Genomic DNA, 25,399 nt, shown 5'->3' with positions numbered 1-25,399 from the left:
ATTTGTTTTGTGTTTGTTTAATCATATTCGATTATTGATTGAAGGGTGTGCCACGCTTTTCTGTATCACTCTTTATTGCGTCTAACTACTTTAAGTATTTACACATAAAATAGAAAATACAGAAGCAAAGTAAGCAAGACTCGCAAAGAATGTTTTGAGTTAAAATGTGAAATCGATTTTTAATATAATACATTGAAAAGTTTTTACGTGAACTACTTTATGGTTTGTACTAATTTTTTTATTGCTCTTGTAGGAAAAGGGGCATACGGCCCACCTGATGGTGAGTGATACCGTCGCCCATGGATTTAGGCAATGCCAGGGGCAGAGCCAAGCCGCTGCCTACTGTTAAGTACTCTCCATAAACCTCGTTTGAAGAAGGATATGTCATAGCGCTCGGGTAACACCATGGAGTGGAGCTCATTCCAAAACCGGATGGTACGTGGCAAAAAAGATCTCTGGAAATGCACTGTGGATTAACGCAATGGCTTCGGGTATTATGTATGAACTTTATTCCGGTGGCGGGCGGTGCAATGGTAAAAACGAGATGAGGGTATCATCTCAAACAATTCCAAGACTCAATTTCAAAAGACAGACATGAAAACAATTTTCTAAACAAAGAAAAATATAATTTATTTTCTCTAAAAATAAGCCGTGTGCTTGTACTTACTGTGAGACAAAATTAAGTTCGCGTAAATTCTTCGTAAATTTAGGTTCAAAGATAGCTTCAAATTGAGAACGCCTACACGTTTGAATGTATTGCGTTGTGAATAAGAGTGGACTGTATTATTAGTTTGATATTTTTATTTATCTATAAGTGACAAAATAAAGAATTTTAAATTATTGACTATAAGAAATAAGAAGCAGATGTATCGCCCTTGACGGCTGGAAATGGAAAGGGGCAAGGCGTCATAGCGGACGTCGCTCGTTGACACCTTTGACGTTCCGAATTCAAACAATTGTTTATAGCTTAAACAACTGTTACTACGACTATTATTATTTGTTATTGGCCTTGTAGGCAGACGAGCATACGCCCCGCCTGATGGTGAGTGGTTACCACCGCCCATGGACTTCAGCAATGTCATGGGCAGAGCCAAGCCGCCGCCTACCATTGACTAAACGATCTGACCAAACTAGTATTAAATATTAAGTAAGACATTCCAACGTGAATATCGCCACCCATCTTGAGACATGAGGTCGAAATTCCGAATGCAATTGTATTGTATAACTAAATTGCATGTCTGTTTCGCGACAGAAATGGGTGTGGTGGTGGTATCCACCACAATACGCCTTACCTCCAGTAAATGCCAGTTGACGATCGCAGTACGCTGATTTACTCAGCGGATGCTGGTACCCATACGAATACTTTAGTCGTTCTATCCTATCCCAACGGCCATAGTTTTTCTGATACAATTGAATTTCTAGTTATATAAACTCACTAGCCCGTCTGTACCCGTCCCGTTACTGTACCCGTCCACTTCGCTGGGCATTTAAAATTAACATTATTATTTCTCACCCCCACAAAGATTCTCATCATTAACGCCCCCGCAACTGGTGTAGGGAGTCCAACACTCACATAAATATTAGCCTATCCATTAAGTACATGTATTTTCTACATGAATACCAAGTTTCAAGTCAATCGGATGAATGGTTAAGTAGTTATAACGGAACATCCGTAAACACCAATGTAGATTTATATGTCTATATATTAATACGTGAAGCAAAAACTTTGTATCCCTTTTTACGAAAATTGCGCGGACGGAGGAGTACGAAATTTTGCACACTTATAGAGAATATAGAGAAGAAGTGCACAATGCTAATATTTTTTTTAAATAATGCATAAAAGATACATAAAATCAATAAAGAAAACATTACACACACTACCATTACCAGTATTTGACGCACACGCCCATGCATACTATTTATTTAGTGTCAAACTTTTGTTCTTGACGTCTGTTGTCAAATTGAGAATAGATTAAATATTGTTTGTTAATATTCTTTATAGTGTAGCCTTGGCGAAATTTGTGATTATAGAACTATAAAATACAATCATAATAGTGTACAAACTTACAATTCCAATTAATTATAGTCGAATTTCGACTACTGCGGGACCTCTGGTTAGTATAGATACTAAAACATACCTCTCGATAGAAGCATCACAACGAGTAGCAGCACCCGAAGCTCTTTGTACATCAATGCCATATTTCTTGAGGTTCAGCCTCAATGGACCTGTTCTCTAAACTGGTATCGCTGTCGCCACCACGCCACACTCATTTTACTAATCAATCTGCAACAAGAAAAGATTAATCTCAAATTAATATATTTTTTTTTAATGCTTAGGTGGGCGGACGAGCTCACAGCCCACCTGGTGTTAAGTAGTTACTGGAACCTATAGATATCTACGACGTAAATGCGGCACCCACCTTGAGATATAAGTTCTAAGGTCTCAAGTATAGTTACAACGGCTGCCCCACCCTTCAAACCGAAACGCATTACTGCTTCACGGCAGAAATAGGCAGGGTGGTGGTACCTACCCGGCGGACTCACAAGGGGTCCTACCACCAGTAAAAATACATACACATATATATGTATATATTAAATTCATTAATGATATATGTCACGATTTATATAACAATTCAACAGTCTCAAAATATCACTTGTGGAATCCAGATCATATTTGTGTGCATGAAATTACAAAATCATATTAAATTGAGTTAAATTAAAACAAAAGATTTAAGGATAAACGTCAATATAAACAAAAGAGCGATGGTACTCAATTTTGCGGTTACTGACTTTGGCCCTAAATGAAGCAATAAAAAGGAGGGTGTCGAATTTTAGCACACTGAGTTTTTCGCCGGATCTTCTCAGTGAGTCGCCTTTCCGATCCGGAGGTAGATTCTGCGAAGCACTGCTCTTACTCGGGCTAGTGTTAGCAATGTCGTCATGTTAGAGCCCTGTGAGCTCACCTACTCGTTCTGCGAATCTAGTATAACCCCTCAAGGTTACTAGAATAGGTAAGGGAAAAACAGTCGATTTTTGATTGAGCAGTGTTTCGAGATATTCCGCACAAAGCAGTGCTGACCTTAGATAGTTTTGTAAAAGTGAGGTGCTTTTTGAATCGAGTTTTTTATTTTTATTTTTTAATTGCCTAGATGTGTGGACGAGCTCACAGCCCACCTGGTGTTAAGTGGTTACTGGAACCCATAGACATCTACAACGTAAATGCGCCACACACCTTAATATTATCTCCAGATAGAATATAATATTATCTCCAGAACTCGCAAGTACTCTATCAAAACCTCGTGTAAAATATCGATCGTGAATACAAAAAAAAAACGTGTAGATTTCGGACACACATATCTGTATATCACGCAATTATAAAAAAATATTGATATCAAAAAACGTTTTGTTTAAAGCGTTAAGAAATTCAGAAGTGCAAAGGGATCTGGTGGCCAAACAGCCAGGCGTCCGGAATTAACTTTCTTAATTTTGCCCGCCCTAATCTTTTTAATTATTTTAACAAGGCATTGAATTGTTAATTTTTTGCAACGTAAAAATTCAGAACAAAATTTGTCTGGAGGAGATGTTGTTTTCTTATGCAAAACTTTTGATTTTTTGTTAAATTACGAACGAGAGTTTGATCTTAAACTATTTTAAGCCGAGATATTTTTTTAAAGTACTATCTATATAAACTGAAACTATTCAAAACTGAGCTTGGAAGGTTTTGATTTCTTGCTAGACTGGGGCAAAGCCAAAGGTTTCTATAATCTGAGGGTCGCCGCACTAGCCTATTAATGTTAAGTTATAAACAAAAATATCCTGTGCTTCCCATAGTTTCAAAATGCATTTACCTGCAATGTGTCCGCCCATCAAGATAAATAAAATAATGTAAGATAAAAAACATAATCGCTTCACCCGCATCTCAGTTCAGTTTAATTGTTTCTGTCGTAGTAATTTATATTAAAAGGGATTAAGATGAAAAGTTAATCTCAAAATTTAAATAAAAACGTAAAAATACTTCATCAAAGAAATCATATCACAATACGTCATCAAAGAAATCGTAAAGTGAAAAATATTAATTGTAGTCAAAGTTACCGTTCTAACTTGATTGTCGAGTAATATTCCGCCTGTGGTTTCGCATGCGTGGATACAATTCATATCGCGTGGTCCGACACCCGTACTCAACAGTGGGATGAAAGGTAGCATACGTTCTTTCACAAGGTTCAAACTATTTCCATAACTAATTTCAGAGGCTGCTTTATCTATGGTGCGGGGTGTACGTTGCACACAGAGTGAGAGGGCGCCGACTTCGACACTTTCAATGAACATTAAGCTTTATGATCGATTGCTTAAGTTACATGATAAAATTATAGCCAAAGATATTTGACCTAAGTATAACTGAAATTTATTAATTCAAAAGCAACCAATTGGATAGCAGTTAGTGACTTTTTACAATAAACATTTTCTACAATAATATAAAGTTATAAATCTCACTAAAGCTCACGTACATTTTACTTTCACACAAGCAAACCAAGCTTGTCTATCTCTGTCTAACGCGAACGTTAGAATAGGATATACGAAACACCAAGTTTCAGGAAATTTGCGTGACTTAGTACAAAATGTATGCGTCAAGTTCCTTCCTTCTACGATTAGATATTCACTTAAGGAACTAACCACGACAACAACATTTACTCGAAGTAGAAACTAAACAGTTTATCTTCATCAACACAAACTCTCCACATTTTCGAAGAGATGCGAAAATTTGATGTCATTATTGCAAAACAAAAAACCGCCATGAATCCGAAATTAGTAGGTCTTTTAATGAATGGCGAGGAATCCCTTTGTGTGCAACACACAGCGGACGAGAATACAGAAAGCATGATTTTCGAATTTCGATAACAGGATAAAATCGCATGTAAGTCGATCCACGGCTCTCTACAGCTGCTATACGCCTAAAGTTAAATAAAATGTTCGAGTGTGTGCTTAATTGGGGTTTTTTCGAACATTAATCAAGTGTTACGTCGGGGGGAGAATTTTTATGTCGACCGTGACTCAAGACGGGCGATAGTAGTGACGGATGGTAGAAGCCGCCCGGGTCGCGAGACGCGATGTATTCATCAGAGGGGATTTGGGCACTTCCAAGCCGTGGCGTTGCATTTAAAACTTGCTAGACATTGAACGAACTATGAGACTTTCAAAGAGAATACGAAAGCAATTTTAATACTTATGATTTACTTTTTTTTTTCTACCTATTTTAGTAACCTCGAAGGGTTATTCTAGATTCACCGAGCTAGTAGGTGAGCTCACGGGGCTCAAATCGGGAGGGTTACTAACACTGTCCCTAGCAAGAGCAGTGCTTCGCAGAATCTACCACCAGATCGGAAACGCGACCCACTGAAAATATCCGGCGAGAAACTCAGTGGGCCAAAAATCGACACCCACTTTTTATTGCTTCATTTAGGGCCATTATTATGAGTCTCTATTGTCAAAAACTATTATACTTCTATAATCACAGATTTCCCCAAGACTACACTTTAGGTAAAAATTTATAAACAAACAATATTTAATCTATTTTCAATTTGACCACAGACTATGAGCAATAAGAAAATTTTGACAATAAACAAATAGTAAGTATAGCGTCTGTGTGTCAAATAAATGGTAGTGCGTGTAATGTTTTTATTTATTGATTTCATGTATTTTTATACACAATTTAAAAAATATTAACATTCTGCACTCCTTCTCTATATTCTCTATAAGTGTGGATACTCCTCCGTCCGCGCAATTTCCGTAAAAAGGGGTAAAAAGTATTTGCTTCAATATATAGATAGATAAATTGTGTATGTGCAAAGTGGTCATTCTTGACAAAGCACGTATCATGATAATTTTTCACACTCTGGAGCCACTAAAACTACTGATGACTTGAGTCATGAACACCGCTACCGTATTTATAATCAAATTTTCTTTAAATATTGTATAAATAATAAGATTTTTTTATAAGTATATAAATTGTAGATTAAGATAAGAAAACTTAATGTTGTAAAGTTGCGCATACTCGTGCGCTTACACGCTGTTATTGGGGACCAGATTACTCCGTAGTATCATGAAAACGTTTACAACCAAACGAAGTAATATTGAAAATATTTTTCAAGAGAAGTCGTCATGGCCTAAAGGATAAGACGTCCGGTGCATTCGTATGAAGCGATGCACCGGTGTTCGAATCCCGCAGGCGGGTACCAATTTTTCTAATGAAATACGCACTCAACAAATGTTCACGATTGACTTCCACGGTGAAGGAATAACATCGTGTAATAAAAATCAAACCCACAAAGTTATGATTTGCGTAATCACTGGTGGTAGGACGACTTGTGAGTCCACACGGATAGGTACCACCACCCTGCCTATTTCTGCCGTGAAGCAGTAATGCGTTTCGGTTCGAAGGGTGGGGTAGCCGTTGTAACTATACTGAGACCTTAGAACTTATATCTCGAGGTGGGTGGCGCATTTACGTTGTAGATGTCTATGGGTTCCAGTAACCACTTAACATCAGGTGGGCTGAGAGCTCATCCATCTCAGCAATAAAAAAATAATAAAAAAAACATAAAATACGCTTCAAACGAAATCCTCTTTTACCGCATATTTCAATCTTGCGTATAATAGCCGGCAAACATCTTGAGCATTTGTTGACGTAGTGGGGGTAAGTTTGCGCATGGTACACTCACGTGCAAAAACATTACTTACTCTGCGTCATAATGCTATTAAATTATTAAAATCAACATATGTATTTATTTATATATTTATTAGAACATCAACAAAACATATAGGTTAATAATTGTAATAATTTAATCTTGGGGTAAAATAGATATTCCTTCTATTAAGTCAAAACTAGAGCTGTTGCCAGGTCTTGGTTCAGTTGAAGCGAAGCTGGTATTTGTAATTTTTTTTTCGTTATCATAATCTTGACCATCATCATCATCACTGTTTTCATCACCCGAGTCGCTATCATCGTGATGAGTCGACATAGGGCTCATCGGCGTAGTTTACAACTCGGTCGATTCGGTCTTCTTTTTTGTCTATAATTAATTATTTTTTGAAGATATTCGATTCGTAGTAATCGAATGTTACTTTTTTCATTTACCAGCTTCCGATTATTTTCTGTTCTTTTTTTCCATCTGAAGCCTAGCTCTTTCATAATTCGTCGTAAGCTTCATTCCGAGCCATTAAAATTTATATCTTCTTTAAATTTTTCGAAGCCTTTCTACGGTACGGAGTTTCGCTGCTTGTTATGTAGTTATTATGATTACATCTTTTTATTACAAATTGAACGAAACTATCCATTCCGGTAACTTTCTTCTTCCCTGATCTTTTCTTGCCCGGAGTCCGAAACACGGCGAGCAAGCCAGAGCCTTTACCTTCGTTAATAATGCACCTAACAGTACTCACTGATGTTTTTGTTGCTTCCGAAGTCTGTTTTAATTTTTCCTTATCATTCTTCCCCTGTTTTATAATGAAGCAATACACGTCCTACACAAATTTTCTACCCTTTCTTTTAAGTACTACACCAGTTTGTCACGGCATAGTGTATGTTTTATAAAAAATCAACAAACACTCAACAAATAGCAATGGCAACAAAGTCCACAAGCAATTATAACAAATAACTTAACGATTAATAACGATAGACTTTCCACTGTACGCAAGCGTACTTTTGGGAGCAAGCGGAATGAGGGCGCGGTGCGGGACGCAAGGTTCGACTGATCTACCAATAACGCGCTCGATACGATTTCCCCTGCCGTCGCGCCTCACCCTCACCACCAAAGTGATCTAAAATTCGGTTCTGCGCAGTCAAGGTCATTTGCTCAAGAAGTTTGCCGATTACTATAACTCTTTTAATACCTCAGTCAATTCGTTATCTTAATTTGGTTTACGATATATTTCTACATTATTACGAACACCTTCAACATTACAATAATACTGCATGCAGTACTCATTGACAGCACATCAGTGTTTTCAAGGAAATTTTATTTCAAACTTCAAACTCTTCCTTGTCATCGGAGAACTCGGATCTAATTTGTAAACTAGCTAAACTATCTCAGGAAAAGTATTTACAATTAAAACCTTTTCAATCCTCTGAATTAATTATTAAATTTTGTTTAAAGACTAACTACAATAAATCTAAGTTTGAAGCTTAGGTCTTTATGCAATGGTGAAATGAAAGTATTTTCTACGCCAATACCTTCGGCGGCGACTTGACTAAAGCCCTGGCATTGGTAATGTCCGTGAGTAGCAGTGACTACTTATCGTCAGATGGGACATATGCTCGTCTGCTTAAAATAGCAATAATGTGAGGAAAACTCTGGATAGAAATTATACCAGAAGAAAGATGTTTCTTTCTTTTTAAACCCATCATCTTTTTTGTGCTGATGAGCCTCCAAGCCTTTCGCAAATTAAAAATCATCGAAAAATAAAAGCCACTGCCTTTTTCAGACAATAAATCAAATATTCGATTTTGTACTTAATAATATAAAAAAAAAACAGTGAAAACTCGATTGGAATTTTTAAGCTATTGCATAGCTTCTATCGCGGGCCTTGAGCGCGGCGACTGAATCAAGAAATTTCGTAACGAAATTAACCTGACACCCCCACTACGCCTATTATGTAGCTCGCGTTCAACACATTCCCACGTTGCGCTGGTGTAGTGTTTAGAATAAGCGCGCGGCTTGACGTCGCACTGCATGAGCATCATGAAAAGTCTGCCCATCTCTCTCTCACGCGGTCTAGCTTATGCGTGTGAAGAGGACAGTTAATGTTTTGCTTTTGTTAATGTTTATAAATATAGCGTGGTTTTATTTTTATTCTTGTTTTAATATTAAATTATTATTGTCTAATTGTAATTGCATAAGTTGATAAAAAATGTTTTGCAATAGCTTTACCGCGGCGTCCCCGAGTGCTACACGTTTTTTTTTTATATATTCGTATGTAATACGACCTCGTAATGGACACGGAAGGACAAAAATCTTCCATTGGTGTGGGTGTTTTTATTCAAAACGTAAAGAACTTGAAATATTCGTTAATTCAGGTTTTTGTCGATTTTCGCCGGAGATGAATACTACTACAATATAAAAAAAATGGACGCGTGGTGAGAATATCCTCCTATTTCTCTCGCACGCCCGCGTCATATTGGCGGTGACGTCATGAATGTTTCATTTCATTCATCATTTTGTGAATCCCTCTTTGTTGTTTGCGGACTACACGCATCACTAGATTTAAAAGGATTCTAACTCATTCATTTTTGGGCCGAATTCTATTTATGAGTCAGTATCTGTATACTTTGTGGATCTATTGTAGTAAAATAGCTATCATAACGTCGACCTCTTCAATGTCTCCAGTTAATGTGCATTATGATATTTTTTTATTTATTTATTCGATGTGTGGACGAGCTCACAGCCCACCTGGTGTTAAGTGGTTACTGGAGCCCATAGACATCTACAACGTAAATGCGCCACACACCTTGAGATATAGTTCTAAGGTCTCAGTATAGTCACAACGGCTGCCCCACCCTTCAAAACGAAACGCATTACTGCTTCACGGCAGAAATAGGCGGGGCGGTGGTACCTACCCGTGCAGACTCACAAGAGGTCCTACCACCAGTAATTACGCTAATTATAATTTTGCGGGTTTGATTTTTACTGCACGATGTTATTCCTTCACCGTGGAATTCAATCGTGAACATTTGTTGAGTACGTATTTCATTAGAAATAATTGGTACCCGCCAGCGAGATTCGAACACCGGTGCATCGCTCGATATGAATGCACCGGACGTCTTATCCTTTAGGCCACGACGACATCGAATATAAATATAGCACAAAATATTTTACTCAAGTGTCAAATGTAAAAGAATTTTCTAGTGTCTAGGACGTATAAATGAATAATGCTCGATTTCGGAAGCTGTACTGGATCGGATCGCCGGTCACGTATGGACATCAGGTGTCTTTTGTCATGGCTTTACATGATATATCATTATTTGACACATCCACATCGATGTTTCTGTACCCTATACAGAATAAACGTTTTTGAATTCTGAATCAAAATCTCTGTTTTTTTTAAGACAGCGTAGCGAAGCAGACGAAAACAGTAGGTAACTAGAATGTGGAATCATAATAATAGTTGTAATTTCGCCATTCTATCTGTCTATCTATTGCTTCAAAAATTATTATTATACATTGAGATCTTTATACATGGAAAGAAAATGTTTTTATGATATGAATTTACTCGTCTAAAGGTTTAGAAAAGAAAAGATAGTTCAGAATAAACTAGTGGTCCCACAGTAGTCGAAATTCGACTATAATTAATTGAAATTATAACTTTAAACATTATTATGGTTCTGTTGTCGAACTAATATACTTCTTTACAGATTTCGCCAAGACAAATAATATTACAGATAAACAATATTAACCTATTTTCAATTTGACCATAGACTTTAAGCAATAACAAGGTCTATGGCAATAACAAAAGTTTGACAATAAACAAAGAGTATAAGTGCGTGTGTCAAATACACGGTAGTGTGTTTATTGTTTTTTTTTAAATTAAATATGTATTATTAATGCATAATTTAAAAAAATATTAGAATTCTGCACTCCTTCTCTATATTCTCTATAAGTGTGGGAAATTTCATACTCCGTCCGTGCAATTTTCGTAAAAAGGGGTACAAAGTTATTGCTTCTCGTTATTAATATATAGAATATAGATAGTCACTCATAAAAAATACGTTATACAAAATTGAGACTTCGAGCTCATGTAATAAGGTTGGGTAATGTAAGTGGACATTCACATTGTGGAGTCTATGATCTTGGATAATAATTGAACACAAGCTGAGCCTCGAACTCTACTTACTACTACTACTTTTAGCGCAGTAAGTGTCTCACCATTCCTACTTCAACATCGAGTAAACTATTTCACGCACATGATCATTGTAAACCTTTGTATATTTTATTTTAATAAATCACCTCTTCCAAAATACACGAACGTAAAAATAAAAACTCATCGATTTCAAACAGAAACAAAAACAACTATTCGATTTATTTCAGTGCAAATTTAGAAATACGCAAATTTTCGATTCACAAAAAAAAAATATCTGGATATTTTAGTAACAAGGCATATTTTATTGGGCGTTCAGCTTGTTCAACTTGCAATTTATTGGACTGTGTGATAACAGTTAGGAAATATACCAGATGTAATTATTCTTTGTAAAGCTATATATAAACATTTCAACGCAAACGAAGACCACTGAATGTAAATTATTAGTCCACAACGCTTACTTTGAATTCGGGTGGTCTTAAAAATATTCTTACTAGTGCTGGGAAATGTTAATTTGTTTAATATGTTCCCTTTAATGATATTCTATTACCTAAATGCAGGGTTGTGACTTTGAAGTATAGAAATTCAATAAATTAGTACACCGCTGAATTGTTATCTTAAATTAGATATGTTTATGGAATGAACTCCCCTCCACGGTGTTTTCCGAGCGCTATGACATGTCCTTCTTCAAACGAGGCTTGCGGAGAGTACTTTATGGTAGGCAGCGGCTTGGCTCTGCCCCTGGCATTGCTGACGTCCATGAGCGACGGTGACTACTTACCATCAGGTGGGCCGTGTGCTCGTCTGCCTACAAAGGCATTAAAAAAAAAAAAAAAAAAATCATGTTCGCGAATCAAGGTTGGCAATTTAAATTGCATTATGTTAATATTATTGAAATAAATCATCTGCCCGTATGGCACAATGGATTTATAGTGAATGCTTTTTTCGAAACGATGCCATACCAAATACAACAGCCGAATGCCCGCAGCCATTATTCTGTTAAAACGAAAAAAAAAAAAGTTTTATTTTTAAATGCTTATAAATCTACGTCAGTGCTCATCACTATGATACAATATATTATAATATGGTAGTAGCTGCAGAGCGCAGCACGCGTTGCGGTCAGGCTGAGTAAACATGGCATCCGTCATGTGTCGACTTCCGACTGAGCCGCATTATATTGTTATGACTCGATTTCAACTAAATTACGACGAACAATCGTAAAATTTTTCGTGGTTCTAAAAAACGTTCCACGGCAACGACCACGGTATTATTTTTATGGTTCTGGTCATTCATAAATGACGTAAGCGCATTGTGAAAAATAATAATTAAAATTATTTAGGACACAGCCTCAAACCTTCTTATAATACGAGTGAAGCGTCGCTAAGTTTGTCTGCGAAGTACTGCTCTTGCTAGGGCTAGTATTAGAAACGTCCTCAGGTTAAAGCCCCGTGGGCTCACCTACTCGCCTGGTCAATCTAGCATGACCCCTCGAGGTCACCAGAATAGGTAGGGAAAAAAAATCTAAATTTGATTCAGATTCGAATTTGGGAATACAGCCTTAACAATAGACTTGACCAAAACTCAGTAGAGCCAAGTTTCTAACTGAGAAGACAAAATTCAATAGCGACTTGAGTCCCAAAAAACACAATGAAGCATGTTAACATTAAATTATTCAGCAAACGACCGAATTCGGTAACATGAATGCAAATACAAGGAACAATCGCATGTCTTTGATCGCATAAATCAAAGGGGCGCGGCAACGGACCAACTCCGAAAAGGATGCCAAAGTAACAAATCACTTATTCGCTTACTTAGTCATAGACCAAATTCGGCTTTCGTATGGGCCAAAAGCCTCGACTGTCAAATGTAATTGCGCCATATCTAGGACTGAGAAAATCCAGGGACAATGAACAATACGCCATATAAGTAGACACTGCACTAAATGCAGAACAATGGTGACAGGAGATTTACCCGGTGGTGCGGAAGCTAACAGCATTCTGGTTTTAAATTTCTAGATAACCTATTTAATGGCGTAAAGTTTACGAATTATAATGTATTTCAAATTGTTTACGGTATACTAAACACGTGAATACAATGAAAACCAAGCTTACCTCAGGCCTTACCAAAAAACAAGCTTATTTGAGAAATGGTATGATCACAAATAGTTAACTTTAAATTATCATCTAGGTATTACATGAATTATCAAGATTAATCAAGATTAATGTTTCTTATAAAATAGTTTGCCGTAATTCTTTTGCAACAACTATTTTTTTTTTCCTACGACGACGGCTTTTAATCAGAAAATTTTTACGTAACAAACCCGTTACTAAAATGCCAAGAATAGAAGAAGGTTTCCAGTGAGGTGCTAGTAAATTATGAATTTACAAAACTTTGGTTTTGATATTAAATTTGAAGGTAACTCCAACAAATTCAATTCATCTTCATTAAGCACTTTACAATGGGGTAATCTGGTTAAAAATCTCAGAGAATTCTGTAATAACTCAAAGCCATTTTAATTTAGATACTATTATAGAAACCACAGGAGTGTAACGTAATCATTTATTTGGAAATTTCGTAACTTTTAAGTGTTTTGTTTCAAATTCGATTAGGTTTTTATGTGGTTCTTCAACTGTTACTAATAAGATACGAAGTAGAATATTGAATTTATTTTAATTTGGTTCGTAACTTTGCCAGGTAATAATGTAGCAACATTGGGAGCGAGACGTAAACACATTGGTCCAATTTGTGTGGTGCGATCGTGAACGTGCCCTTTGATGTCGATGTTTATGAAGATTCTCGCTTCGCTACCGAAAAAATAAACGAATGTACACGGTCTCTAAGCATACGTATTTTAACATCTGTATTGCTACTCTTTATGGAGACGAATAATCCTTCTCGCTAGGTACACAAGTTTTTTTTATCGTAATATACAAACATGTTAATTTTAAAATTATTATTGTGATACAGTTTGAATAATTATATTCTAATTTAGAAAAATAAGTTCGCGATAAACGAAATATTAAGAAATAGCTATTTAAATGTCATTATTAAGGTTGAATGCTTCACGATTTGTTTTTAAGAAAAAAAGAACTGTTGTTCAAAGCTTACATAGTTACGCCATATTTTTCTTCAAAGGAATTTTATGCGGCACTAAGCTCAGGTTTATTAATCGTACGCGTTTTGTTACTCGCAAGGGTAGGTGCCACTATTATGGCTATTTTTCCTGCGAAGGAATCATGCGTTCCAGTTTTAAGGGTAGGACTGCTTTTATTCATTTAAATTGAGACCATGTCCTTATAGCGGCTGCAATATCTTTTTCTTTTCTTTATTTATTGCCTAGATTGCTGGACCACGGCCCACCACACGTCATTTCGGATCCTCGCGATCCACTAACGGTGCTTTTAGGTATCCCAAGCGCCGGTCATCGTTCTCGTCGAACCCGTCACTTGCGACAAAGGGCTTGGCGAGTAAATTAACCCATAGACGCAGCCCACTGAGTTTCTCGCCGGATCTTCTCAGTGGTTCGCGTTTCCGATCCGGTGGTAGATTCTGCGAAGCACGGCTCTTGCTAGGGTTCGTGTTAGCAACATCGTCAGGTTTGAACCCCGTGAGCTCACTTACTAGTTAAAGCTTACGCTGATATGGTCTCTCTAGACCATCAGTTTAGGTGGAAAAAAAAAAAGAAACGGCCCACCTGGTGCTAAAACGTAACCAGACCAGACATCTACAATGTAAATTCCACCACCCACCTCGAGACATGAGTTCCAAGGTCTCAGTTTTTACAGTACAACGGCTGCCCCACCCCTCAAACCGAAATGTATTATATTACTACTTCACAGCAGAAATAAGCAGGGTCATGGTATCTACCCGTGCAGACTCACAAGACGTCCTACCCCCAGTAAACAAGACGTTGTTATATCTATAGGCTCTGATAACCAAGTAACACCAACAATGAACTCATCCGGCCGTCTGGTGTAGTGGTAAGTGACATGGTCACTACACAAGGGGGTCGCGGGTTCGAATCCCGCCAAGGGAAGATATTTATATGATAAATATAAATCTCTTTTCCAGGGTTATGAATGTATATTAAATATTAAAATATATGTACGTGTATAATAAATATCTTACATTTATTTCCGTTATCTGGTACCTGTAACATAAGTTATTTACGAACTTAGCACTGGACCAGTTAGCGTGGCGTTATTGTTATTAAATATTTATTTATTTATACACTCTGTGCAATTAATAAATAGTAACACTCAAAAAAATAACGCCCAAGCTTTAATTACAATAGAATAGCGCACAAACGGTATATTATTAGAGCAATGTTTCGTCGGAATTTCATATTACTACGCTTGTCCACGGAAAGGCAATGAAAGCTACCGGTGCGCGCCAAAAACTATTAAAAAATACACAGAGGCCGGTATAACCGCACAATTTGAAACAGTTTTATGTACACACAGTACAAACATTAGCGTGATTATGATCGTAAAAAAAATATTAAGCTTGCGAAATTAAAACTCGAGTTAGAAATGAAAAAAATTAAGGGTAGTAAATTTTGATGCACCTCCTATGCTGTGGGTATACAATACATATGAAGTGCACTAAGTAACTTCTTAAGTTAGCCAGCTGTTTTATTTCTTTGTATCATTAACTTTATATTAAATCCATATTTTAATCAGGACTTCGTATACTGTTTCAATAATAATAATAACTATAATAATAACTGGAAATATATCACGCACGGCCCCAATTTAGGATTCCTTGTTTTATGGGTACCAGAGACTAATATACACACTTATATACGTTTAAATATATATACAATAAACACCCATATACAGAGCAAATAAACATGTTCATCACGAGAATATTTGCCCGATGAGAATCGAACCCATATTAGTAACTGCATATATAACTGCTTGTATTGCTTGTGTTGATTATATTGCAGTCTATTTCGTATTGGAATTTAAATATTCTCGATCGAAAGACAATCTGACTACTCGTTTGGAACCTCTGGGCCAGAGATATAATTTCGTCCGCCGGCTTCCAGAAAATTAGCCTCTAGTATCTTAAGCCCTGGTGGTGACCATTACTGGTGGTAGGACCTCTTGTGAGTCCGCACGGGTAGGTACCACCACCCTGCCTATTTCCGCCGTGAAGCAGTAATGCGTTTCGGTTTGAAGGGTGGGGCAGCCGTTGTAACCATACTGAGACTTTAGAACTTATATCTCAAGGTGGGTGGCGCATTTACGTTGTAGATGTCTATGGGCTCCAGTAACCACTTAACACCAGGTGGGCTGTGAGCTCGTCCACCCATCTAAGTAATAAAAAAAAAGCCCGGGAGTTCAACTACATACAATGCGTTTCTAGAAATTATTCTTGTCGCATACCATTTGGTTCTAGAATGAGTTTCCTCCACGGTACCTTTTTTTTTTTTTTTTATTGCTTAGATGGGTGGACGAGCTCACAGCCCACCTGGTGTTAAGTGGTTACTGGAGCCCATAGACATCTACAACGTAAATGCGCCACCCACCTTGAGATACAAGTTCTAAGGTCTCAAGTATAGTTACCTCTGACTGCTATGCCATGTGCGTCTTCAATAGATGTTTAAAAAGAGTTCTTAGTGCTTGACTATGTCCTTGGCATTACATAGCGAGTATGACTACTGACGGTGGGTCATACGAATGTCTGCCTTTGAAGACAAAAGAAAAAAATGTATAGGTGAAGTGGTTAACTTTACGTATTCTGTGATAAAACTTGTCTGGTTTTATTATTTTAATTTGACATAGTCATCTTCGAAAATAGTTGTCTCGACAAAGAAACTATTGCCAAAATAAGAATATAAATATTTAAGGTACTAGATGCAGAGCAAACTTACGACCGACCTGATGCTAAGTGGTTGTTCCTGGAACCCCAAAAATATCACAATTTGTAATAAAAAAAATCTAATATTAAAAAAAAAAGACATGCCCGCTGAGTTTCTTACCAGTTCTTCTCAGGCCGGAGGCTAGTTTTTGTGAATTGGCGGTAGTTCTTTTTGACGTCCAACAAGTATGTACTTTCATTTATGTTGAATAATTTTTTTTTTTTTTTTTTATTTGATTTAAATCGTTTCTAGACGTCGCTGTTTCTGTCCTGTGCAATCGCACGGAAGGCGCACTTAACGTACTTACCTGGGCCGTATTAAAGTATTTTTTTTATGTTTTTAACAATAAAAAATAACGCATAGTCTTCAGTGGCAGAAGCATGTTTCTTGAGCGAGGAAAACGGCAACAAGCTACCACGACAAAGAATAGAACATAATAATAATAATTAATATATCACTTTGCTCACTATATTTATTATGCTATATTGCTTATATTATGCGTAATGTAATATTTTGGGTTTATTTAACAATGGACTGATCGATAAAAACATCTGTTTCAATTGCATTTGAAAATGTCGAACATTCCTATTGATCGGTGGTAATTCCGGCATGAAAGTGTCTTTTTAGCACGCTATTATTTATTTAACCTGTACCTATCTAATGTGAGCAAATATCGTGAGCAAGTGATAATATCCTGATCAAGACAATAAGGATAGACATTAAGGATTAAGGATGAAAAGGTGGCATTTACGTTGTCGATGCCTATGGACTCTGTTAACGCCTTAACACCAGATAGGCCATGAGCTCGTTCACCCATCTCAGCAATAAACAAATTTCGCTTTGATTTTAATGTTTGCTGATACAGCGCGTTTATTTGTTTTTAAAAAAAATATGTTACAAACAAATCTATTTAATGTTTTTCTAACTAATTTTATTATTTAAATTTATTTTTCCACACCACATATGTCCCGAGGCAAGCTCTGTTGTGAATTCCCCAGGGCAAGCAGAAACTAGGTCGTCCAAGCAGATCAGGTAGCACTCTGACAGTAGAGATGAAGGCGATCAGGCTAACATGACCTGAGGTAAAGCACATTGCCGAGGAACGATCACGATAACGAAATACTGTTGAAGCCATCTGCCAAACCTGAGGGCTTTAGGATCTTAGAACAAACATTTGGACAAAAACAAACGCAAGGTTTTTTTTTGGTCAGGACGAAATCGCCGGACTTCCGCCCTCCGCTGAGGATGGAGGGCGGGGCATGTCGGAGTCGTACTGACTAAAACCTCCTGTCGCTCAACAATCCACGTCCGAACCTCGCATGAGTCAGAACTCATGAAAAGGCAAAAGGGGGAAAATAAAGTGTTTAGTGCGGAGCACACCTCTCCCATCGCCCTCCCCCTCGGGACGCCGGACCGGCGGTCGTCTAGTTACGTAGCATACTCACTTTTTCGAATAAAATAAATAATAACAATAAAGCAATAATGACTGAATTGTACCATAATATGCGATAGGTAGACAATCGCACAAATAACTCGTAGTTCTGAAATAGTCAAACAAGCGAACCGAAAATCCTCTTCTGTTTAACTTACAAAAAACTTTATTTCAGAGGCCAACTTGCGTTGGCTCTTACAACTGTTTGTTTCAATAACAAATACAGTTCAGAACTCTCGTACAGAAATAAAGAAAACAGGTTTTTACGTAAAGTTTGAGAGCGTACCTGTTCGTTCGAGTTAGCGTTCGACGATGAAGTAACATTAGTAGTTAAGCTGTTATAAGCAGTTAAGATAGATAATTATAATTGCTACGTTTATCATTGCTCATTTACTTTTTTATTGCTCCCGGTTACGGTATTAGCGCATACAGTTCGTTAACTTCAGTATACAGTTAACGTGTATACTGTATGTCGAATGTATGTCCATCTAGACACCACATTTTGTCTCAAAACTTCGTGAATATTATCAGATAATATCAGATCTGTTGTGTCTGATAAATACGTACATATTTCCAAGAAAATGTTTTTCACGTCCCTTAACCATTTGATTCGCAAACGAATAACATGTTTTTTGCGTGACTCGTAGACGGCTCATGATATTTTCGTACTAACTGATCTCCCTGCGCGAAATCCTGCCTAACGCACGGTACGGCACGTCGAAGAGACGTATATGAAGAAAAAGCCGCCACAAAAGATTTGCTTATAAGCAATATTAACATCTTAAACGCGCTCGTGAATTCTCGTGCTCGCCGAATCTAATGAAAAATAATTTGCGCGTAGACAGGGCGCATTAATTTTAATAAATAATAAGGTGACGTTTCACACGGTACAAAATAAATCCGGCACGGTTCGGGCCGTCACAATAGTAATATATTAGGACAAATGTTATTACAAGCTCGACTCGTTATGTTATTTTCGTTCGTTCCCCTGAGTTACGAATTCAAGGCAAACAGCCGGGTTAGGGCGACCGCAGCCCGGTCGTGACAACGGCGCGACGCCAGTTTTGAACTTGCCTCGTCCGGTGTTGCAAGCACAAAACTATTCTTTGTAAGCGACATCCGATACTTTTTACGTGACTCCACTTCACTTTGATTTTCAGTTCGTTTACCTAAACGATTGACTTATTGCCCATAAATCAATATGCATTACGGTAAAATCATGTTTCTTTGTTGATTTGAAATTGATTTTGCTTTTGGAAGCTGAAAACCTTTTGTATGCGCAAATTTACGTGTAAAATGTTTCGTTCTAACGAAAAGCAAAAAAAAACTTTTTCTGTTAAGTGTTAATGGATGTGTTTCGCAGAATCCATTAAATCGCATATATGAGGTAGTATTGTATTGTTGAATTTTCTTTTTTTTTTTCAGAGTATAACCGGAGCGTTGGATTAAATCCTCTTTCTATTATCTGTTCCGAAAAATATTAGGCTATTTAAAACATTATTATTCCCATTTAGATCTTTGATTTATTTAAATTATGAAGTAAGCGGATACTTATACTATTAATCTTGCATCAGAACATTTGGCTTAATATAGTAACATCTTTATAAATAATATAATAAAATTACATTTTTATTTAATAAATACATAAGGAAAATAAGTAATTAATGGAATTTAATATTTAAAATATGAAGGGTATTGGAAAAAAAATGGCAACACTTCGCGCCCTACCGCATGCGTCGGCGGATCTAAAGTGAGAATAGTAACACCCACCGCTGCAAACTCTTTTAAGTTTATGAACAATCAGAATTATTTGTAATGAACGATTAGGAAACCGTCTAATAAAAAAACAACAATACAGATATTTTTTATATTTAATATTCTTTTTTACTTTATTTTTTATCTCAGTGATAGTATCACTGCTTAATACGAACCTCTTCCAAATACAGCAATTAACTAATATAAAATAACTTGTGACTAGAAGTGGAGATATGTGTTGATACAGGCGATTGGATGCGATGGCTCATAATTCTCTCTTCCACCGCTCTTCCAATTTTCAAAGAGTTTAGTCTTCCAAACTAATCTTCTTCATGCTCTCTGACACCGGCACGAGATATTACCAACTTATCTTGAATTATATTCGGAACGTTCGAAGATGGAAACAGGGAGAAGCACCTTATGCAATGGTAGTTCTTAAATGCATTCTCAATTAGTTTAATTACCTTAGAATATTTCGTATCTTATTATAATAAGGTCATTATGAATTTTTATTACTGTAGACAGACATACGAATGGGTGTATATGGTTTTAAATAATTACGAACGAATCCATACATAACACAAAGTATCAGCTACCACCCACTTTGAAACCTGAGACGGATGTCTCAAAACTATTGTAATATCGCTGTCCTGCTCTTCATACAGAAATAGATGAGTAGTTCGCGGCAGCAATAGGAACGATGGTGGCACCTACCCGTGTGGACACCTGGTGTTAAGTGGTTACTGGAGCCCATAAACATCTACGACGTAAATGCGCCACCCACCTTGAGATATAAGTTCTAAGGTCTCAGTATAGTTACAACGGTTGTCCTACCCTTCAAACCGAAACGCATTACTATTTAACGGCAGAAATAGGCAGGGTGGTGGTACCGACCCGCGCGGACTCGGAAGAGGTCCTACCACCAGTAAAAGAGATTTATAAAAGAGTTTTATTTTTACTTATAACTATTTGCAGCGCCCTCAAAACGAATTCGGGAGGAAGATGGTAATTAAGCGGACGGTGCTGTTGCTACGAATTAATTAAAAGAACGTAGTGACTTCAGCTGTCTTGATTTTTGTTAAGTTTCTCTGATGAGTACTTGGACATAGAAATTATTGTTTTGGGAGCCTCCGAACCTAAAGTTATACTTGTCATACTCTAGAAATTTCCGGTAATGTAGGGAATACACAATAGGGAAACAACCGTAAAATAAAATGTATTTAAGTATCTAAAAAAAATATTTTTATTCAAGTACACATTCACTGATACTTTAGAGCAAACTCAAATTAGTCTATACTAATATTATAAAGAGGAAAGATTTGTTTGTTTGTTTGTTTCGAATAGGCTCCGAAACTACTGGACCGATTTGAAAAATTATTTTTCCATTAGAAGCCGACATTGTCCCTGATGAACATAGACTACTTTTTTTTATTTTTTTTTATTTTTTTTTTTGGTTTCATGTGTGTTTTAATGTTTCCGAAGCGAAGCGAGGGCGAGTCGCTAGTTAGTAATAAATTTCATTAATCTCGTAACTGTTCACTAAAGTCCAATACAAACGCTAAATGAGATTTAAGGAAATATTTTCTTTGTTTTGCGCGAATCTTAAACGAGAAATGTAAAAAACATCAATCGTTCCTGATTCGTTCGTGACTACACGAACTCTAAATTATTCCAAGCATTCAAAATTTCAAAATTAAAATTATAAGCGGGAGAACTTTAAAGTAATTTTAATTAAATAACCAGCCTTTAGATGTCCTTTCCAATTCAATTACTATCAACATTGCGTATTTGTGTAGTTCCGTTGGACCATCTAATTTTGACCAAATACTTAAGTAACTTCGGCGAAGGATAACATTTCCCCTATTAAAGTTTTGGGGTCGACTCTAAAAGAATGTGATTTGGTACTGGCCATTCTAGCTTCAAATGAAACACGGGTCTGACTTATTTATTTATCTAAAACGTTTGCTTGAAAATCTAATGAAAATATGACAAAAAAACACTCACACATACAACAAGATTTTGTAAAAATTTATTAAGTTGTAAATAGATAAAAAGCGTTTGTACTATTCAGCAACGAATTCCCGACAATTCAAATAATATAAATACTGTTAAACGTCAGCGTTTTAGCTTTTTTGTTTTTTTTTTTATGTTTTACCTAAGCTGATAGATAGCCTTGAGAGACTATTTCAGCGTAAACTTAACTAGTAGGTGAGCTCACGGGGCTCAAACCAGAGTGATGCTAACACTGACCCTAGCAAGAGCAGTGCTTCGCAGAATCTACCACCGAATCGGAAACGCGACCCACTGAGAAGATCCGGCGAGAAAGTCAGTGGGCTGTTTTAGCGTTTACTGCTAAAAATTAAATTACTAGCTAAAAACTGTTAGCATTTTTTTAAAGTTTTTAATATGTACCGAAACTATGTACGAAAACTGTAATGTATTTCAAACATCAAAAACAGCATAAGTTATGTACCTAATATTCATATTTATAGAAAAAAACAGACACTTCAAACGTTTCTTTTAAATATATATAAATATAGGTAGTAGGAAAGAGAAATGAATTGACGTGAAAGTATTCATTACCAAAATAAGTCTTAAAAAATAATTTTCTGTCTGCTTAAAACAATTAATTGAATTAAAATTGGCAGTTCACGAAAATTGGCATCGTATCCGTAGTCGAAAAAACTGTTTTCAATTTGATAATATGTTATTGTATTTTTATTACCAGTACGCATACCGTATATATTTTATTTAATTATAAACACGTTCAAAGGAGTTGTAAGTTTAGCTAAAAATATGAACAGCTACAGAAGACAGGGTTACTACACATTATAAACACATATTTAACGGATTCTTACCCTGATTCTAAGTTTTAATGAGCTTCTGTGGGTTCTATAATATTTATAAGGTTATCAACTTTAATACCGCTATATTTTCAATTAACACGGAATTCGTTACTATTATTACTGATTCAAATTTTCTGCATTTTTTTTTGAAAACACTAGTGTGTATCGTAATTTATGATTGAAGTAGCAAAAGTATGTCTGAATGCAGAACGTAAAGTCAACAAAAAATGAATTAATGTTAATGTTCATAATGATATATTGAATGACTAGTATTAATTTAACAATAATTGTTATGTTAAAATACCTCTTGTGAAAATGAATATTTAGAAAAAAATTTATATAAAAAAAGACATGCCCGCTGAGTTTCTTGCCAGTTCTCGGGACGGAGGCTAGTTTTTGTGAATTGGCGGTAGTTCTTTTTGACGTACAACAAGTATGTAGTTTCATTTATGCTGAATAAAAATGTTTGATTGATTCATTGATTAATTGATTGCTGTTTGGACTCTTTGTCATCAATCGTTTCACTTCTAACAGATATGTCGTGACGGTCTCCATTCAGTAAAACTTAAAGAGTAGTGCAGCATATCAGTAATCTTTTTAAACGTTATTAAAAATGCATACAGAAAATGTACTGCTTCATTTCTTTAGCAAATAATGGATATGGGAATGAATATTTTTAATGGTGTATTTTTTTTATTGCTTAGATTGGTGGATGAGCTCACAGCCCACCTGGTGTTAAGTGGTTACTGAAGCCCATAGACGTCTACAACGTAAATGCGCCACCCACCTTGAGATATAGTTCTAAGGTCTCAAGTATAGTTACAACGGCTGCCCCACCCTTCAAACCGAAACGCATTACTGCTTCACAGCAGAAAATAGGCAGGGCGGTGGTACCTACCCGTGCAGACTCACAAGAGGTCTTAACACCAGTAAGTAATTACGCAAATTATAATTTTGCGGGTTTGATTTTTATTACGCGATCTTATTCCTTCACCGTGGAAGTCAATCGTGAACATTTGCTGAGTACGTATTTCATTAGAAAAATTGGTACCCGTCTGGGATTCGAACACCGATGCATCGCTCAACACGAATGCACCGGACTGTGACTATACTGAGACCTTAGAACTATATCTCAAGGTGTGTGGCGCATTTACGTTGTAGATGTCTATGGGCTCCAGTAACCACTTAACACCAGGTGGGCTGTGAGCTCTTCCACACATCTAAGCAATAAATAAAAAAAAGACATTCAAACTATGAGCTACGAAAAGCGAACATAATGGACTGTACTGGCAATTAAATGAAAAAAAAACCTCTTGTCCTTTAGGCCACGACGACTTCATTCCCGATAGCTTAGCCCGATATTTCCGATAGCTCTACTCCTAATTTCCATCTAGCATATTATAATAAATGGCATTAATTCGTTATGGCTTGTGCTAGACCACTAGATACATTTATCTTACAGTTATAATAACATAATTCTTTCTGATTGTTCACCATTAATTTAAGTTCAATTACAGGCCTTGTACTTTGGAGGAGCTTTAACGGGGCTACGAGCGTGGAAACGGGTATGGTGAAGTAATTATTTTTTGTAGGGGCGTTGAATTTAATGGTTCGCCGGCATGTGGCGAGTGGCGGCGGACTGTGAGCCAGACGACCGGCTGGTAACGATGACCGTCGGAACATATGGAAAACTTGACGACACGACCTTTGTAATTGATTAGGTCGACGATTATAAATAACCGTCAATGTCAGAACGGGGTTTTAGTGGTATTCGAATAATAGCAGGGAAGTTCAAGTAGGAAATACGGGAACATTATAATTGTCGTTTCACGTTTGAACGTTTGCTTTTGATATATTATGAATGATGTCAAAAAGTTTTGGATTAGCTAAAGTGATTTAATATTTCCATTTTACCGTAATAAATGCATATCTTATACCTTTAAACGAGCAATTCTTGTATATATATATAATCTGAATCTCGGAAACCGCTCCAACGATTTTCATAAAATTTTGGTATACAGGGGATTTCGGAGGCGATAAATCGATCTAGCTATGATTTATTTTCAGAAAAGGTTTGTTCGTTTTTTTCGTGTTTTCAATAATCAACTTTATCGATAATTCCCGATATCTATCTAATAATAATACTATTTTTCATAATTGTTTTAAAGACACAATAACACTAAAGCTATTTCAGGAGATGGCGTTGTTAAGCCACCCGAAGCCACTTAACAATGCCTAAACGATCTTGGAATATTTCATCATTTTATCAATATGTAATTCGTATTTAAATATAATTTCTAAAAAATACAATTTTTCAAAAAAAAACCGAGCAAAGCTCAATCATCGTCTAGTAATAATAAATAAATAGTAATGGATATATTTGACATATCACTATATTGTTCAGACGAATTTAAGAAAATTCCTAATAAAAGAAAATGATTCAACTTAAAAAATGCTATAGTTATTTTTAAGAATTAAGCGTCCATAACACTAAGTGTTCTCAGAGCTTTTCGTTTCGTCTCGACATTTCGCATTACGTTTGAAATAACGCAAGCCCAACCAACGACTTTGATGATGACATCGAAGCGTATGTATTTATTTTCGCAAAAGTACATTAAGATTGTTTGTGCACCGCGCATAACGAAATTCACG

The 25,399-nt window shown here is 36.4% G+C and overlaps 1 protein-coding gene and 1 long non-coding RNA gene across 3 annotated transcripts in view; one reads left to right on the top strand and one right to left on the bottom strand.

The window, feature by feature from the left end:
• Window positions 1-25,399, bottom strand: part of LOC101735873 (uncharacterized) — a 140,082-nt gene that overhangs the window by 95,595 nt on the left and 19,088 nt on the right. For both annotated transcript variants that reach the window (XM_004926515.5, XM_038014439.2), the window contains one exon: window positions 2,139-2,284. In XM_004926515.5, coding sequence (XP_004926572.1) covers window positions 2,139-2,199 — 61 coding nt within the window. In that variant the 5' untranslated portion in view covers window positions 2,200-2,284. The remainder of the gene's footprint in view (window positions 1-2,138; window positions 2,285-25,399) is intronic.
• LOC105841678 (uncharacterized) lies at window positions 10,523-13,848 on the top strand. Its single transcript, XR_002430553.3, has 2 exons — window positions 10,523-10,903; window positions 13,543-13,848. It is a non-coding gene; the product is annotated as an uncharacterized LOC105841678 (long non-coding RNA).

The sequence above is a fragment of the Bombyx mori genome, chromosome 12 (genome assembly GCF_030269925.1).
Source record: "Bombyx mori chromosome 12, ASM3026992v2".
Taxonomy (NCBI): Eukaryota; Metazoa; Arthropoda; class Insecta; order Lepidoptera; family Bombycidae; genus Bombyx; species Bombyx mori.
This window is presented reverse-complemented; position numbering and strand designations above follow the sequence as displayed.